The 19,923-nt window shown below is 45.6% G+C and overlaps 1 protein-coding gene across 2 annotated transcripts in view; it reads left to right on the top strand.

Annotated features, from left to right (window-relative positions):
* PEPD (peptidase D) overlaps positions 1-19,923 on the top strand; it is a 206,995-nt gene that overhangs the window by 26,458 nt on the left and 160,614 nt on the right. For both annotated transcript variants that reach the window (XM_044270724.1, XM_044270723.1), the window contains exons 4-6: positions 1,602-1,665; positions 3,287-3,334; positions 13,232-13,293. In XM_044270724.1, coding sequence (XP_044126659.1) covers positions 1,602-1,665; positions 3,287-3,334; positions 13,232-13,293 — 174 coding nt within the window. The remainder of the gene's footprint in view (positions 1-1,601; positions 1,666-3,286; positions 3,335-13,231; positions 13,294-19,923) is intronic.

Below are 19,923 nucleotides of genomic sequence, written 5' to 3'. Positions count from 1 at the left end.
ATTTTCCTCGTTTGTTCTTCCTGCTCGTTCACCCAGTGTGAGCGAATTGCTTGTTCTTTGCAATTTCCTGCACCTTCTGCTATAGAGGAGAAGGGAAATGTTCTCTCTTCCCAATCACACAATTAAGAACCAGTCTCCGAGCCTCTGCTTTGTGTAGCACATAATGTCGTGACGCAGCTGGTGGAAGCTTGTACAATTACGTTAAAATAGTGCAGTAAACAAACCGGAGTTCATTTGCAGACACCGGAATTCATTTGCAGACATACCGCTACTGGGGCCATCTCTCATTTAAAGGGCATTTCACATGGGTTATTGCCAAGCATGGCAGGGAGAAACGATTGTTAGCGTGATCATTCATCCCCCATACAGATTGCATATTGTCTGCAGCACATCTCTCATTTACACAGCACATTATGCTGCCTGGAACTATATTTTTTTCGGCCCTCATGAAAGATGGGATTGGCCCGTGCTATCTAACCCCTATAATGCTCCCCAAAATGCCCAGGATCCCCAGCACCCGCATTGCTCCCGATACCTGCACGGACGCCGCTGCATCTCCCTGTTGTGCGGATTGATGGGGGAGGCAGCCAAAAGCAGGACATGACGGGGACGAGCCCCCCTAACATCCCCTTCGATGCTAGGAAGGTTCGTTCCTGTTGCGGCCTGCTATTGGCTGCAGACCCCCCACTCGTCGGATGTTTTGATCCGAGCGGCGGGAAGCGGGGTATTACCTGTATGCAGTCAACGGGCATTTTAGGGGGCATTACAGGGGTTGGACAACCCCTTTAAAGAGGAGCTGTCACTTTTCTTACATGTCTGATTTGGTAACTACTTGCATTCCCCTTACCACTTGCATCTATTTTATGACTTTTGTTGTTCCTTTCCTCTGTTTTTCATACTTGAATTTTATGAATAAATGTACAAGTGTTAGCAATAGGGGTGTCTCGCTGCGCATGTCTTATTCACACACTCAGTGTTCGGACAGTGATTGTGAACCTAAACCCAGCGCAGGTGCAGAGCCTACCCTTATACCTTATGTCTGTGGAGGCTCCACTCCTGGTTTTGGCTCACAATCACTGATGGAAATCACTGACCGAACACTGACGTGTGAATGAGGCTTTACACTATCCTGTCAGTGCTTCAATCCACAATTCCACATATTGTTTAATAAACTTCTAGTAGCAATAACTGAGGAATGGAACAGCGTAGATTTATATGGAAAACTGTTCCAGAATCGTTATTGCATGGGCGATAAAAATATTTATTGAAACGGACGTGTCCGCGGTGTGGTGACAGGTCCTTTTTATGATAAGTTTTTTTATACTCGATTTGCACAATGGGGGACAGACATCGGTGGTTCATAGATGCCTCAGAACTGCAAGGAATACATCGTGGTGCAGTTTAAAAAGGATGCAGCGTACCATTAAAATGCATAATGTGAACAGGATCCGTTCTTATGACCTTTTTGTGCAGTCCCGCCTGCTCTCCTTATGGCACATGCTGCCTTTTACCAAGAACTGCAGATGCTTTCTGACTCGCCGATTATTTCATCTCCTGTTCTGCGCTTATGAAGCCTTAATTTTCCTGTCTTCATTTCCTAGGATTCACCCCCCAGAGCACTTTAAACAGAAATATGCCGTGGATGAAGTCCAGTATACATGTGACGTGAGTACCTTTTGTGATGCCTTTCTATTATTATTTCATGACACTAGATGTTTGGGGAAAATTGAGCAATCCCATATGGTCCAACCCTACTAGTCTGGTGCATTTGCCGTGAATTACGGAAGTATACCAGACCAGTAAGGATTCTGGACTATGAGCTAGATCCCCTTCGGAATCCGATATGGTGGCCATATGTATTCTCTCCCAGCTTTCCCCTCCATTTGAATCCAGTTTTAACCACTTGACAGAAGGGGGACTTGATTCACCTCCTTTCTGTGCAGGCAGCATATATCATTTGTCGCGCGTTACATGCGCTTGACAAGTGACTGCTGAGAAGCAAAATGCTTCATTATTGCAGCAGCGTCGATCAATAATTCCTGCATCAGTAACAAGTCTGTGAATGAAGGGAGATGTATACAGCGGCCGCGGCACAGTTATGTCTCCATCTAATGGTCTGCGCTCCCTGTGTACCACTAGTCTTTATAGACTGTGGTGGGGGAGAGAGATTTCCCCTCTCGCATAAAATCTACAGCAGAAGCAAATTTCCGTAACAAAGCCTATCAATACTTAACCTGGGACGTCAGAAGTTTTGACCCTGGTTGCGGAGATCCTGACTGGTTGCTAAAACGAGGGGCAGAAGCTGTAAGCTGGTCAGCGCGCCCCGATCGGCTCTGCTTGAAGCAAGTGGCACTGTGGGCTGTATTCAAAACCCCCTTTGCTAGGGGCGTGCGGCCGGGTGGTACCGGAGACCAGATCCTTTTTGCAAAAGGTTAATGGGGAGCTTGCATTGGCTGGACCATCTATGAGCGGATGATCAGTCATCTGATCGGTTCCTTTTAAAGGGGTTGTCTCACTTCAGGAAATGGCATTTATCATGTAGACAAGGTTAACACAAGCCACTTGCTAATGTATTGTGATTGTTCATGTTGCCTCCTTTGCTGATTTGGATTTATTTTTCCATCACATTATACACTGCTCGTTTCCATGGTTATGACCACCCTGCAATCCATCAGTGGTGGTCGTGCTTGCACACTATAAGAAAAAGCGCTGGCCCCTCTGGTGGCTGTGACCGTGCATAGACCTGTGCTGTTTCCTATAGTGTGCAAGCACGACCACCACTAATGGATTGCAGGGTGGTCGTAACCCCTGGATACGAGCATTGTATAATGTGGTGGAAAAATGAATTAAAGGAGGCAATATGGACAATCACAATACATTAGTAAGTGCCTTGTGTAAACTTTCTCTACATGATAAATGCCATTTGCTGAAGTGAGACGAACCCCTTTTAAGTTAACATTTAAAACTGCTTATCGGCAGCGCATCTCCCGGAGTTACCTATCCAGTGGTTACATAGACCTCCCTGATGATAAGAGGACCAGGCGGTCTCAGTCCCATGATCATTGGAGGTACCAGTGATCTGACCCCACCAGTCTTTGTCACTTATCAGATCATTATTTTCCATCAGTTTCTCAGATTAGAAATCCCCTTTAAGATGTGGTATTTTAGGCTCTGATCCATTCCACTGACTTAATCGTGTTGTAGGAAGTTTGCTGTATTATCGGGGTTGAAGCAATGCTGGGTGACAGATGTATGCATCGATTAACATTTTCTTTTCTTCCATCAGATCGCCAAAGTCTTGAGTGCAAAGAGCCCGTCAGTTCTGCTCACTCTGGTAAGATAACCTCCGTAAAGCAGGCTGACACCATTGACTTGTTAGCTCTGCAATCTTCTATCATGGGGTTCGAAGGTCCCGTCTTCTTATCATAAATTTACACACTCGGGGAGCAAAGACGGCTAAACTGCAGCCTTCACATTCCTGCCCAAAGCTTTTATGGCTGTGAAAGGCTAAGTCATCTGTCCAAAGTATCCCTGTTATCTTCTGGCAATTACAGCACAATCCTCATTAGCGTGTTTTCTGATTATAAAGCTGCTTATGCAAACAAATCTAATGTGTGCTGGGACTGTACCACAGATCACATAGGTAAGCAAGTAGGATTTTAACCCGTGCAATCTGTGGTGATAAGCGGCATTGCATGTCTGTCAGCTGCTTATCCCTATTGACACCACCTGCATAGCTATCTTCCAAACGTTGGAAGTCTGTTCTTACAGTCGTTGTAAATGCAAAAGGGACAATATATATGCATATATGTAAGGGCATATATACATATATATTTAAATCTAACACTTCCCTCAACAGTCGTAACAACAAGTACACGTGCAACGGGGAATGGTATTTGCAACGTGGTATGCTACGTTAAAGAGGACCTCTCCCTGCTCCTGACAGGCCTGTTTTAATAGCTTCATACATTCCCCATGTAATGACAATTCTGGAGCATCGATTCTTATGGCTCTATGTTGTGTCATTCCTTTATTATTTCTACTAGAAGTTATGAATAAATTGCTAGCAGTCTGCAGTAAGGGTATAGAGGGGAGGTAACCAGTTGTGGGGGGGGGGGGGGGGGGGTGTACCTGCAGAGACTCAGTCTATCCAATCAGTGCTGCCATTGTCAGACTGTGCAGGTACACCCCCCCCCCTCCCCAAACTGGTTACCACCCCCCTGTACCCTTACTGCAGACTGCTAGCAATTCATTCATAACTTCTAGTAGAAATAATAAAGGAATGGCACAACATACAGACATAAAAATCAATGTTCCAGAATTGTTATTACAATGGGAATGCATGAAGCTATTAAAACAGGCATGTCAGGAGAGGTGAAAGGTCCTCTTTAAAAGGTTTGTCCCGCCATTAAATCTCATATTCATTGTATACATCCTTAAATTGAAGCACATTTGCCATTTACAGGTTGTTAAAAAAGCCTAATCCAGTGAACAGTTCTGACTTTTACCTACATAGTATGCCGCCACCTAGTGGTCAAAATATATAGCAGTGTGCATTTCTTCCTAATGTGCTGGTGGACACACATGCTCAGTCCCTCTCCCGACAGCAAGGTCTCTGCACAGTGATTCTCCATTCAATGCAGGAGAAGCAATAGAAATAGCTTTCTGCCCTGTCAGGAAGCAGCAGATCCTTTGCAGTAACATGGCAGTATATTGTCAGCTGCCAGAGGTGGAAGGAGACCGATTCTTGCCCCCAGGAGCAGCAGCACATGAAAGCAAAAAATGATTTTTATTTCTAAGTTGAAACAAATTACCTTACGTCAGCTGTTCATCCTAATCCTCCTGGTTCATGACTTTAAGGCTGAGTTCACACGGGCCTGACGGATTTGTTCGGTATGCGTCCCGGGTGTACTGCGGCAAACACGCGCGAGTAGGTACCCAATTGCAGTCAGTTTTGACTGCGATTGCATTCCGTTGTTCAGTTTTTATCGCGCGGGTGCAATGCGTTTTCCACGCGCGTGATAAAAAACTGACTGTGGTACCCAGACCCGAACTTCTTCACTGAAGTTCAGGTTTGGGTTCGGTGTTGTGTAGATGTTATTATTTTCCCTTATAACATGGTTATAAGGGAAAATAATAGCATTCTTTAATACAGAATGCTTAGTAGGTGGTCAATTGAGGGTTAAAAATAAAAAATAATCATGAGCTGCCGGCTAAAGGACCTGTGGTGACGTTAGATTACATGGTCCAATCACATGGTCCATCACCACGGTGATGGACCATGTGATTGGACCATGTCATGTGACGTCACCACAGGTCCTTTACCTGGCAGCTCATGATTAAAGAAGTAAGAAGATACCGGCAGCTACACGATCAAGAGGAGAAGGCGAGTTAATTATTTTTTATTTTTTAACCCTCAATTGACCACCTACTAAGCATTCTGTATTAAAGAATGCTATTATTTTCCCTTATAACCATGTTATAAGGGAAAATAATAAAGTGAGTAGACTGTCACCTTAGCAACCATGCGTGAAAATCGGGCCGCATCCGCACTTGATTGCGGATGCTTGCGATTTTCACTCAGCCCCATTCACTTCTATGGGGCCTGCGTTGCGTGATAAACGCACAATATAGAACATGCTGCGATTTTCACGCAACGCATAAGTGATGCGTGAAAATCACTGCTCATGTGCACAGACCCATAGAAGTGAATGGGTCAGGATTCAGTGCGGGTGCAATGCGTTCACCTCCCGCATTGCACCCGCGCGGAAATCTCGCCCGTGTGAACTCAGCCTAAATGTCAGCACTACCAAGATGCGCCAGGCTGTAGGAATGAAGGTTATAGAGGATGTGACACCGCATAGTACTACAGATGCTTCAGTAACGCCATGGGAGCTGATTGGTAGTCTATGAGCACTGTATTTGTGGTTATAACCCACCATCGGAAATCATGTTCCTTAAGACTACTTTTTTATATAATATTGTGATTTAAATCATAAAAAGTTAAGCTTTATGTGGGAAGAGTTTGAAGGGAACTTATTTTTTCCATCTGGTTTCTGTTTTGCCAGTAATTTAATTTATTTTAGACGGCAACCGACTGAGCAGCGCAAATAGCAGACGTCACGTAGCCGGGTCTGACTCGCTCTTCCACTTACTTTCTCTTGTGATATTTGCGGCCACGCAGGTGGGCTGAGACGGGGATGGAGATTTTTTTTAATATTTTTTTTTTATTTTCAATCAAACAGCTTGTGAGGTGAATCTGACTTTTAGTGCATGTAGTTAATGCAGTTTTATTGGAATCGTTTTGATGAAATGACTGCCAGCGAACCCTGTGCCGTGCTAAGCATGACTCTCTCGCAATCACGGCCTTCAATAAATGCCGCTCCCTCACCGGATGGAGGACCGGGGGGGGGGGATTGTTTTCGCTGCTGCTTTGTCTACAGAGAGAGTAATTATATTCTGCAGTTTATATGGGATGTTGTTCAATTTTTATTTCCAGTGGAGGAGAGAAATCTTATTTTTTTTTCTTACTCAAGTGAAGCACTTGGTGTGGTCACTATTATCTCAAGGGTTAAAGGGTAGTTCCCACTAAGTATAAAAGAGGTTGTCACTATAAAAGAGCTCTTAATATAATGTTATCCTCTATACCAAGAAGTAGTCTTGCAGTCACTAGACAACCCCTCAAAATACCGAACTGGTTCTGAATAGTGATGGGTTCTCTGACCAGGCAGAGACCTTATGGCTGAAGCTGCACCCAGTCTGTGTGTTCATTTGAATGAGAAGCCCCTTTATGATCGGGCAGAGTGCTGATAAGATGTAGGCATTAACACTTCACTTTCCTAAACCACCAGGGATGTAGGCATTAATACCTTCACTGCTCTAGGCCACCAGGGATGTAGGCATTAACACTTCACTATCCTAAACCACCAGGGATGTAGGCATTAACACTTCACTATCCTAAACCACCAGGGATGTAGGCATTAACACTTCACTATCCTAAACCACCAGGGATGTAGGCATTAACACTTCACTATCCTAAACCACCAGGGATGTAGGCATTAACACTTCACTATCCTAAACCACCAGGGATGTAGGCATTAACACCTTTACTGCTCTAGACCACCAAGGATGTAGGCATTAATACCTTCACTGCTCTAGGCCACCAGGGATGTAGGCATTAATACCTTCACTGCTCTAGGCCACTAGGGATGCAGCCATTAACCCGTTTTACTGCTCAAAACTAATAGGAATGCAGATATTAACCACTTCACAGCTGTAGACCACCAGGGATGCAGACAATAAGGCCTCTTTCACACGGGCGTGAGTTTTTTTGCCCGGATAAGAGCCGGGTGCGTTGCGGGAAAATGCGCGATTTTTTCTGCGCAAGTGCAAAACATTGTCATGCGTTGCACTCGCGTGAGAAAAATCGCGCATGTTTGGTACCCAAACCCGAACTTCTTCATAGAAGTTCGGGCTTGGGATTGATGTTCTGAAGATTGTATTATTTTCCCTTATAACATGGTTATAAGGGAAAATAATAGCATTCTGAATACAGAATGCATAGTAAACCAGCGCTAGAGGGGTTAAAAAAATTAAAAAAAATTTAACTCACCTTAGTCCACTTGCTCGCGAAGCTGGCATCTCCTTGTGTCTCCGCTGCTGATGAACAGGACCTGGGGTGAGCTGCTCCATTAAATACAGGTTAAGGACCTTCGATGACGTCACTCCGGTCATCACATGGTACGTCACATGATCTTTTACCATGGTGATTCACCATGGTAAAAGACCATGTGATGACCGGAGTGACGTCATCGAAGGTCCTTAAGCTCTATTTAATGGAGCAGCTCACCCCAGGTCCTGTTCATCAGCAGCGGAGACACAAGGAGATGCCAGCTTCGCGAGCAAGTGGACTAAGGTGAGTTAAATTATTTTTTATTTTTTTTTAACCCCTCTAGCGCTGGTTTACTATGCATTCTGTATTCAGAATGCTATTATTTTCCCTTATAACCATGTTATAAGGGAAAATAATAATGATCGGGTCTCCATCCCGATGGTCTCCTAGCAACCATGCGTGCAAATCGCACGACATCCGTACTTGCTTGCGGATGCCATCCGATTTTCACACACCCCATTCACTTCTATGGGGCCTGCGTCACGTCAAAATCGGAAAATATAGAGCATGCTGCGATTTCAACTGAACGCACAAGTGATGCGTTAAAAACATCGCTCATGTGCACAGCCCCATAGAAATGAATGGGTCAGGATTTAGTGCGGGTGCCATACGTTCGCCGCACGGATCGCACCCGCACGGAAAACTCGCCCGTGTGAAAGGGGCCTAAGGCTTCTTTCATACGAGCGTGACGGATTAGGTCTGGATGCGTTCAGTGAAACTCGCACTATTTTGCCAGCAAGTTCAGTCAGTTTTGTCTGCGATTGCGTTCAGTTGTTCATTTTTTTTTTTCTGAGCGGGCGCGTTTTGATGCGTTTTTCACACGCGTGATAAAAAACTGAAGGTTTACAAACAACATCTCTTAGCAACCATCAGTGAAAAACGCATCGCACCCGCACTTGCTTGCGGATGTAGTGCGTTTTTCACGCAGCCCTATTCACTTCTATGGGTCCAGGGCTGCGTGAAAAATGCAGAATATAGAATGTGCTGATGCAGAACTGATGCGTGAAAAACAACGCTCATGTACACAGCCCCATTGAAATGAATGGGTCAGGATTCAGTGCGGGTGTTATGCGTTCACGTCACGCATTGCACCCGCGTGGAAAACTTGCTTGTGTGAAAGGGGCCTAACACCTTCACTGCATTAAACCACTGGGGAGGCAGACATTAAACTCTTCGCTGCCCTAGACTCCCATGAAAGCAAAGATTAACTCCTTCACTGTTATAGATCACCAGAGATGTCGACATTAGCTCCATCATTGCCCTAGACCACCAGGGTTACAGACATTAACTCCTTCTCTAGACTTTTGCCACTTTACGGTAAAATTTGACTAGCTGCTGTATAACTGCCCCACTCACTAGCTACAAAGGCTTTAACTAAACATTGTCATGTAGCACTATGGCATGGAGGTGGGAGCGTCACCACTTTGCAGATTTACTGATAAAGAGGTTGTTTGCTTTATTTACATTGATGACCTACCCTCGGGATAGGTCATCCTTATCAGATTGGCGGTATTCCGACTCCCGGCACTCCCCGTCGATCAGCTGTTGGAAGAGAAAGCAGCACTTGTACAAGCGCTGCCTTCTCTTCACTGTTTACCTGCTTGCCGTCGCCACCGCAGTGGTGAGCAGGTGTAATTACACCTAAGCCGTCCCATTCACTTCAATGGGATGGCTCTGTAGTATTCACTTGACTAGGAAGAAGCCATCCTATAGAAGTGAATGGGACGGCTGAGATGTAATTACACCTGCTCACCACTGCGGTGGTGACAGCGAGTAGGTAAACAGTGAAGAGGAGGTAGCGCTCGTATGAGCATGGCCTTCTCTTCAAACGGCTGATCTTTGGGGGGGGGTTGGGAGTCAGACCCCACCGATCTGATATTGATGACTTATCCTGAAAATAGGTCATTAATGTAAATAAATAAAGTGGACAGCTCCTTTAATGATTCTGGGAAATATGCGTTCAATAAGGTGCACACCTCCAGCCCTCAGATTTTTGTTTTAGGCTGCTCTGGAAGCCAGGAAGACTGGGGCTACCCTTGTGGAAGCTATCATGATGGCTGTATTCGTTGTCACCCAGTTTTCCCAGTAATGGCTAAATCCTAAAATTTTTTCACAGCTAGGTGACTTAAAGAGATTATCCTTTAAATCATATATCAAAAGTCCTGAAAATGCTGGTAATAGCATTTTTAAAGTAATTTGCACTTCTTAGCATAAACAATACCTCTTACACTTGGTGATGCTACTAATCTGTGCTGCAGGGGGCAGGCTCTGTACAGTATCAGTCTCCTCCCCCCCCCTTGCAGCTGACAAACTAGTACCTTCTTATGTCCCTGTTGGCTGCCCTGCAGAGAACAGAGGGTCAGTATGCACAGATGTGACTGAACACACTTGTCTACCAGCACTTGGCTCAGTAGATGGAGGTACACATTGTTATACACCAGGTAGCGCCACACTATGTAAGTAAATGTGATAAATCCTCACTGGTTCATTTTTAAAGGGAACCTGTCACCACGATTTTGGGTATAGAGTTGGGGACATGGGCTGCTAGATGGCCGCTAGCACATCTGCAATACCCAGTCCCCATAGCTCTCTGCGCTTTTATTGTGTTAAAAAACTGTTTTGATTGATATGCAAATTACCTGATATGAGTCCTGTATCCGGAGATGAGTCAAGCGTAAAGGAGCCCAGCACCGCCCCGCGTCCTCCGAATCTCCTCCTTGCTGGCTGACGTCACAGAGCTGGAGCGCCGAAATCTCGCGATGCGCGAGCTAGCGCATGCGCAGTGTCGGCATCATGTTCATTCCCTGTATTGGCATCAGCACAGGGAACGAACTACGCATGCGCTAGCTCGCGCATCGCGAGATTTCGGCGCTCCAGCTCTGTGACGTCAGCCAGCAAGGAGGAGATTCGGAGGACGCGGATAGCAGCTGTGCTTGGTATCGCAGCTCAGCCCCAGTGAATTGAATGGCATTGACCTGTCCCCAGGCCACATGATCAATGAACGTGATGTCACCGGCCTAAGAAGAGGCCACATCGCTGGTTTCTGCAAACGGCTGATCAGCGGGGTTCCCAGCAGTCGCACTTGAGGAGAGGTTATCAGTATTAAACTCTCAGACAACAGCTTTAATATAGCAAATGTGATATATATATATATATATATAGGGATCATCCCCTTTAAGTGCTTTCAAAAGAGATTCTTGAATTCTACTAACCCTGGGTTTGTTATATTGTTGCGGTGGAGCCTGATGTTCTTTCCAGCCAGAAGCGTACGGCAGGGTGCGTGTTATATTAGTCTCTGCTTATTTGATATAACAGCCGGGACAGGTCTCTGACGCTTGTCAGAGATGAGAGGCTCCCGATAATAAAGTCGACTGTCGCCCCCAGGCAGCGGAGGACAGACTTCTTACATACTGTATGTATCTTAAAGTTATGGATGTGAGCAGCTGATTAGCATTTGCTTGCAGTGCGGTCTTGGTGGGCAGCCCCGGCTCATGTTTTATTCTAGCACCGACATTGAATAGAGTCTGACATAATATATGTGTGTGTGTGTGTGTGTATATATATCTATCTGTGTGTGTGTGTGTATATTTATATATCTATGTGTGTGTGTGTGTGTAATATATATATATATATATATATATATATATATATATATATATATCTGTGTGTGTGTGTCAGGTCACTCTTGTTGGAATATTTAGTTTGTGGAGAAATCCCCAGGACTGCAGATCGTTCCTGCAGATGTACAGCATCAAAATTCAATCAGAAACTGGATCAGGTGAAAATTGGACAAGACGGCATCTAGTCAGATAACAGTGAACTCGAAGTGATAATGTAGCAGAGATAATTGTTATTTGGAACTTAACATAGGACCGCAAGAATCCCCATGTGCCCCCAATTATTGAATAAAGGGGTTTCCATTTTTGCATCAATAAATGTGTAATTAAAGGAGTGCTCAGGATATGCCATCCCTTTATGATCGGTGGGGTTCCGACCTTTGGGACCCCTACTGATTCTGATCCGGTTGTTCCCTGAATAGCGGCGCCCCCGGCACTCCCTGTACAGGAACTGCAGCACACAGCTGGATTCAAGCGAAGGATTGGTAGGGATCGCCAGGATGGGGAGATGAGAATAACCCTTTAAATGTTCAGCAACTTTCGAATATACCTTAAATTTTTCATAATTTTTCAAGAACTCTGCTTGCTGTCAGTGAATTAAAATTTCTTTGCTTGCACCCAAAGGCTGAAAAACGTATCTGTCGTCAGCTGACATAGGTACAGTCTTCTTGTGAGAGATCTCAACTATAAAGGGACATTTATCAGGACGGGTTTTCAGCAAGCAAGGAAATTACCTTTAACTGTCAGCAAGCGGAGATCTTGAAAACAGTAATGAATTTGCTTCATTTACTTGTGCGTAAAGTAGAAAGTTGCTGGACTTTATTATGCTCTTAGAAAACTGCCATGGCAGATTACTGTTCATAGGACTCCTGGAGAAGAGTGGAGCTGTCCATAGTGCTGAACAGCCGTGTAGTGGGCATAATGACAAGGATTGTCACATAATACATTGTGTGTGTGCACTGTATGTATGTCTGCATGTATTTATGGAATTTTCTCCTTATTGTTAATAGAAGGCTCCCAATCTCACTATGAGGACACTCATTGGGCAGCAAAATCCAATATTTCCTCTCCGTGCTGTGACATTTTACCTTCCCGATCCAAACCTTTGAACAAGTTTAGAAATCCTGAATTGGCATTTCTACAAAAACTGTGACATTTATACTGAATGTCTGTCCTTGTTATACTCGTACATAGGAAAAAAGTGTTCTACATGTCACAGTCAGAAGCTGCCACCTCGGAGATGGTCAAGTCTGCGGTACTTTATCTTTTTTACAAAGTATCCCTTACTTGAGGTGTCCATACACCTTCACCAGCTGACAGCTGTGCCTACTAACGGCTCCATATGCATGCACCCTCATTTCGGACGAGCATGCATGTGTTTTTAGTGGCAAGAGAGGAGAGAGTCAGTGCTAGACTCTGGCAAAAGGTTAGGACAGAGAAATTTTACTTTCCAGATTCTTCCCCCTCCCCGACATCATCTTTTGGGGAGAGTTGGAAGGCCCTCATGCACATTAGATGGTCGTCTTAGCCAGACACAATTGGTCAGTTTGGCTGATGATAGTAAGATAGTTTATAAGGCTGAAAAAGACACCAGTTCAGCCTGTTATCCTGCAGAGTTTATCCAGAGGAAGGCAAAAAGCCCTCATGGGTAGGAACCAATTTTAGCGGGTAAAATTCCTTCCCGACTAGAATCGGGCATCAGAATAACTCAACTAAACTAAAGTGGACATACTCCATTAAAGTGTCCTCGAGAACCACGGTATGAGGTTGTCGTCAAGTATGGCTGGAGCCAGTCCAGTTCTAATACTGCGTCTGTTTTTTGTTAAATGTACGATTGCACACGGTTCCTTCTACACTCGCTGCTTCTTTTGGTTATGTGTCTTCTTTTATTCTTTTTTCTTGAGTCATTTCCTTTCATTTACATCTTGTTTCTTCTTTGCAGCGCGGGGTTAATACCGACAGCGGAAGTGTTTGCAGAGAGGCCTCGTTTGAAGGAATAAGCCGGTAAGTAAAAATCTCTTTACCCTGTCTCCTCCACGACAGAATACAAAACCAGAGTCTTTCTCCTGAGCATCGAAATCTGTAATTCTGTGTCACTCAGGGCAGCTAGAAAATAATTGTGTAGCTTCACAATTAGAAGATAACAGGATGGTTCAGCTTTCTGGGTAAAATATTCAAATCCTCTTGCAGGCTCATTACATACAAATGATATACGAATAAAGAACTTATTAAATGGGGCATGGCATGTAGAGTAGGTTACAGAAAACTGTGGTATTGGCTTTAAACCTACATAAAAATGGAGCATCTTTGTAAATACATTACATTACTTATCCTGTACTGATCCTGAGTTATATCCAGTATTATACTCCAGAGCAGCACTCACTATTCTGCTGGTGCAGTCACTGTGTACATACATTACTTATCCTGTATTATACTCCAGAGCTACACTCAGTATTCTGCTGGTGCAGTCACGATGTACATACATTACATTACTTATCCTTTACTGATCCTGAGTTGCATCCTGTATTATACTCCAGAGCTGCACTCACTATTTTGCTGGCGCAGTCACTGTGTACATACATTACTTATCCTGTACTGATCCTGAGTTACATCCTGTATTATACTCCAGAGCTGCACTCACTATTCTGCTGGTGCAGTCACTGTGTACATACATTACTTATCCTGTACTGATCCTGAGTTACATTCTGTATTATACTCCAGAGCTGCACTCACTATTCTGCTGGTGGAGTCACTGTGTACATACATTACATTACTTATCCTGTACTGATCCTGAGTTACATTCTGTATTATACTCCAGAGCTGCACTCACTATTCTGCTGGTGCAGTCACTGTGTACATACATTACTTATCCTGTACTGATCCTGAGTTACATCCTGTATTATACCTCAGAGCTGTACTCACTATTCTGCTGGTGCAGTCACTGTGTACATACATTACTGATCCTGAGTTACATCCTGTATTATACTCCAGAGCTGCACTCACTATTCTGCTGGTGTCATTGAGAACTTCAGCTGGGTGAATGACAGATGCCTCTGTAACAGTTTAGCTGAGGTCCTATATTGGGAGGGGACGGTAGTTTTCCCCATGTCACATTCCTGTATGGTGCTGGGTGTGATTCTAACACTATCTGGATGTATGCTGCCGTATTTGCTGTGCAGTCGCTGAATAAATAGGTAATACTATGAGATTTCAGCTCTGAAGTAGTTGCCTATGGAATAATATAAATTATTGTAGTATCATTTCATAGTCCACCAACCGTTGGTACAGCTCCCACTACCAATTGCTAAGTTATAATCCTTTCTGCAATTGTAGAGTCTGGGTGACTACCTCCGTGAGTGACGGCCAACATGGCTGCCATTACCGCTCCCAGAGGAGAACTTTCTGCAGTCCTGCACTGCAGACACCAGAGTTTGCCCTCACACCACTTATGGAAGGGGCTTCCCAAATAGGACGCGTCTTTCAAACAGAACCACATTATAGAAGCTTGAAAGCTTGAGATTCTCATCTTCATCCCAATTTCACGCTCTCTCCGGCAGGAGCTCATCTACATTTGCTTGTGTCAAATTAAGGGAAGTTAATGCATCCCCCCCCCCACCTCCTGTATTAAGATATCATCCCATTATTGTGATGTACAGCTCCGGCTCCCGAGTCAATCACGGTCCCGAGCAGCAGGAGCTCGAACAATCCTTCACACATTGTCAGAATAAATACATAAAAATCCCCACGAGCTGCGCACTCCATCCCCGCACCGGATTACTCAATATGTATAGCAGTGACTTGTGACCACACTCATGTGCTGACAGTCCCATAAATATGTATTGATATGCAGGCTGTAAATAGGAAGAGTAAATTGAGAGGGAATAATACAGATGTAGCCTCCTGAAATAACGGGATCGTCTCAAGTTTCTGCCTGACGCTTCTCGGCTGCTGGGAGGTTTTATTAATGGATGAACACGGTATAGCAAGCCCTGACGGCGCTGTCACACCTCTGATGGCTGCAAGTAATGGATTTACATTACCCGTGGGTTATAGGGTCTCTTGTTTATAGATAACTTGTATACAGGTGTAGCAGAGCTGAGTATGTGTTTTCCTATAGAACTGAAGGTATACTAAACTGAAGCAATGACTTTTCGTGATGTGAAAAATGAATGTCGGTAACTCATTCAGCTCTGCTACATCTATATCTGTCCACCTATTTCTGTTGATATACATCTGCAAAAATGAAGTGCGAAGTACAGGTTAGGGCTCATGCACACAAATGCATGCCGCCCACAAATTGCGGTCCCCAATGCACGGGTAACGTCCATGCGGCTGCCTGCCGCAGACTGAGGCAGACCCATTCAACTTAAATGGGTCCATGTTCCATCCGCACCGCAAAAAATAATAATCCAGAAGTTACTGTGTGTGCATTCTATTTACTTAGGTCCGCATGTCCGGTGCGCAAAAAATTGGAACATGTCCTATTGTTGTCCGCATTACAGACAAGGATAGGACTGTTATGTTCCGCAAAATACGGAATGCACATGGACGTCATCCGTATTTTTTTTCCGAATCCGTATTCTGCGGACTGCAAAATACATACAGTCGTGTGTATGAACCCTAAGGCTGATTATTTGCATGCAATACCTGATGGCTGAATGCTAGTCGGTTGACAGCTGTCTTCGCCTCCCCCGTACACATGCATGCTTGGCCAAGTGTTCATGTCTTCTCATTTGGGAGAGTAGAGTAAGCTGCTGCCAGACATCTCCACAAGAGCAAAAAGATTGGCCATGTTGAAATCCAACAGTCCAATCCTTTTCATGCTAGAGTTATCTTGTGGCTGATGCTGGAAGATAAGTCTGGCACCCCTTTAGACCGTCTGAGTTTACATCACCGACAGAAATAATCTGCAAACTTTGACGCATTTTTGGCACACATTGTCTTAACGTAGGCCGCCCCTCTTTGTGGTAGGCCGCCCCTCTTTGTGGTAGGCCGCCCCTCTTTGTGGTAGGCCGCCCCTCTTTGTGGTAGGCCGCCCCTCTTTGGGGTAGGCCGCCCCTCTTTGTGGTAGGCCGCCCCTCTTTGTGGTAGGCCGCCCCTCTTTGTGGTAGGCCGCCCCTCTTTGTGGTAGGCCGCCCCTCTTTGTGGTAGGCCGCCCCTCTTTGTGGTAGGCCGCCCCTCTTTGTGGTAGGCCGCCCCTCTTTCTCGCTAAGGCACGCCCCTTAGTCAAATTAGTTGCTGGCGCATTAGTAATTCTCCTCAAATGTGGGCTAGATAGGCACCAAAGTGAGACAAATAAGAGAGGAGATAAACGTAGACTGGACATCTAACGGTGCACCAGACTTGTCTGCCATCATCAGCCACTATAAATGGGCATTGAGCGGTTGACAGCAACGAGCCTCCCTAGTGTCATCCGCGATGCTAGGGAGGCTCATCCCTGTCTTCCATTGGCTGCCACTACGCCTGACACCGGGTGTTTTAATCCCTGTACAGAGAGAAGCAGCAGCGATGGTGCAGGGACCATGAGCGGCACAGGGAGCGGGGACCCAAGTAAGTATATTCCGTCTGAGGGGCCCGGCGCATGGGGGTCTGTTTCTGAAATTGAATAACCGCTTTAAACCCCGAAAAAAAAAGTCTATGTGTAGTTAAAGGGGTATCCTAATTTTAGACATTGATGGCATATCACTAGGATTGGCCATCAATGTCAGATACTGAAGTAGAGCAATACTGCGCATGCGTCCTGTCTTTTCACTGCTACGGGACTTCTGAAAATAGTTAAACAAGCGTAGTCTGCTATTTTCAGAAGTCCCACAGCGGTGAATGGAGAGTGCACTGCGCATGTATGGCCGGAAATAGCCAAGCCAGCGCTCTGAACTCCCATAGTGGTGAACAGAGGGTACCGCGCATGCACAGCTGCTCTCAATTCACAGGAGTGGGTCTCAGAGGTCCGACCTGCACCTAGTTAACATTAAAGGGGTTGGCCACTTTTGGTGTGGGTTTTGGCAAACCCCTGTCTCCTGGGCAGACTTGTGAAGGGAAGCATACATACCTGCTTCCTGGTCTGGCTCTTTCCCTAGACAGCAGCACTGTCTGCCACCGCTTTGACGCCGCTGCAGCCAGTCGGCGGCCACAGCAGTGACCTGCCCCCCTTGCATCCTGTCAGTTGGTCGCATGACACAAGGGGGTCAGGTCACATTTTTGCGGCCAGTATTTTGTCTGCGTCAGTATGGATGTTAACAGCAGGTCAGCCAAGGGCAGGAGCCAGGACCCAGCAGCGGGGAGCTCATTAGTCCTATGAAGGGGGTTTGCCAAACATCCCCTCCAAAGGTGGCCAACGCCTTTAATGGCATAGCCTAGCAAAATGCCTTCACTGTTTGAGATGGGAATACTCATCTAACACCCCTAAGGGCTCATGCACACCGACCGTTGGGCCGCTGCATGCGGATCGCGTACCTATCCACTTGAATGGGGCCCGCGATCCGCATGCACTACGTTTTTGCAGTGGAGAGGCACAGAGAGAAACCCCACGGAAGCACTCCGTAGTGCTTCCGTTGGGTTCCGTGCCTTCGTTCCGCACCGACCTTCCGGATTCCAAGTGAATGGGTCCGCATCCATGATGTGAGGAGCAAACGGCCAGTGCCCGTGTATTGCTTACCGGCTGTTTACCGTCTGCAGCACAGGCCCGGCTGGCACAGTTCGTGTGTATGAGCCCTAACTAACATGAAGTCTGACAGGAAAGGAAGAGTCAAGGGCGCAGTATAGTTGCTTTATCCAGGTCCCAAGTTAGGTAATTTTTAATTAACCTAAACTTTTAAATTTCGGTCTGCACAGCCATCATCATAACCCTCATCATCTCTCCTGCCTTACAGTCACGGAGTGTGTCTTTAGCCTTCGTGTTTCCTCTCTTCGCCATCTGTGTCCTGCCGCGGCTCTACCAATCATTCTCCTATCACAAAATGTAGTTGTTTTTTTTTCCCTCCCTGTTCTTTTTATTCTTTTTTATTAGCCATCTCCACAAAATGACACTTTTCTCAGGGTCTCTGTAATTTCGGCTGCAGAGTAAAGGTTGTGCCCGACCCCCTTCTGCCACATTGTCTCTCCGTAATTAATGCCGTCTCGGGCTCTTTGAAGCCTGACAGATTTGAGTAAATACAGTTTCAAAAATTGGATCACAGCGGTGCCTGCCGCCATATTAATTTTCTGATTGTCTGCTTTCTTTGAGGTGACGGTTTAAACAGCAGAGCCTTCTACTCTTAAAGGGGACCTGTCAGCAGTCCTAGGGAATACGCGCGGCGTGCGGATCCTTGAGGCGCAGCTCTCATTTTATCATTTGCTCTGTAGAGAAATTCTTCTTATGTTTCTAGATTAAGCAGCCAGAAGTTTCCTCTTTTCTATAGCACCCGTGTAAAAATCTATAGCCTGTGTTCCCCATTAGCCATTACCAGTCGTACTAGCACGGCGCCCCCTAATGGTGACTGCAAGAAGATGGTTTGTGCATTTAAAGGGATCCCATCAATCTTGAGAATGGGAGGTCCCGTGTCCTCCTTTTGAATAGAGCAATGGTCGCGAATGCCCTTCACCGCCGATGGGACCGCCGCTTAGAAGAAAATATGCTTCCAAACTGTTATATTATGGGGAACACAATTATTTACTAAATTGGACATGTCTGGAATGTGGAAATTCTCCATAAAGAAAGGACTGCTGGCGACCTCGACCAGTGTCCAATCACACGGCACCGTGTGCAGGGGTTGCGACCACCCTGTAATCCAGCAGTGGTGGTCGTGCTTGCACGCTGTAGGAAAAAGCGCTGGCCAGGACCTTGAGAGCACACATAGGCACGCATGCGCAGCAGCTCCTGTACCAGCCACCTCGTATCTGCGCTGCAGCAATGGCCGCAACCCATGGAAATAAGCCCTGTATAATGCGATGGAAAAATGAATCCAGCCAGCAAAGGAAGCAACATGGAGAATCACAATACATTAGTAAGCGCCTTGTATTAACTTTCTCAACATGACAAATGCCATTTACGGAAGCGAGACAAACCCTTTAAGTTGAGGGACATACAAATTTTCTTTGAAAACATTAGGTGTAAAACATTGAAAAACTGCCCACATACCAGATGCACTATAATTCTTTGTAATGAGCTATGAAGAGTATGGGGTGTCGGAGTCATCATGAAGCCCCAGCCTTTACATAAGGAGAAGAGGGTGCTTCACAGCACAAATCAGAATGGCGCCCTCTTTTCATGGTTTCTCATACCATCACATTGTCTCAGGGATAGCGCTTCTTTTCAGCTCACTCACGCCAGATCTCGCTCAGTTTGGTGTTTGCCCATATGCAACCGAGCCTGGGCTCTTCATCAAGGGGCCCCTAGAGATTGCATGGTCTCTTTCTGTGGTATTTACACAGGTCATCTACATTTACGAGGGTCAAGCCTTCCACATTTCTGTAGCTTGGTTCACTTTAGATGTACTACATCAGGGGTAGGCAACCTGCGGCACTCTAGCTGTCGTGAAACTACAACTCCCAGCCTGCAAGCTTGCGCTGCTCTTCTCGGGACTGTCAGAGAGATGAATGGAGCATGTCGAGACTGTTGCTGACCCCTGTCCTACATTATGGCACATATATTCACTG

Source organism: Bufo gargarizans, chromosome 10, assembly GCF_014858855.1.
Source record: "Bufo gargarizans isolate SCDJY-AF-19 chromosome 10, ASM1485885v1, whole genome shotgun sequence".
Taxonomy (NCBI): Eukaryota; Metazoa; Chordata; class Amphibia; order Anura; family Bufonidae; genus Bufo; species Bufo gargarizans.
This window is presented reverse-complemented; position numbering and strand designations above follow the sequence as displayed.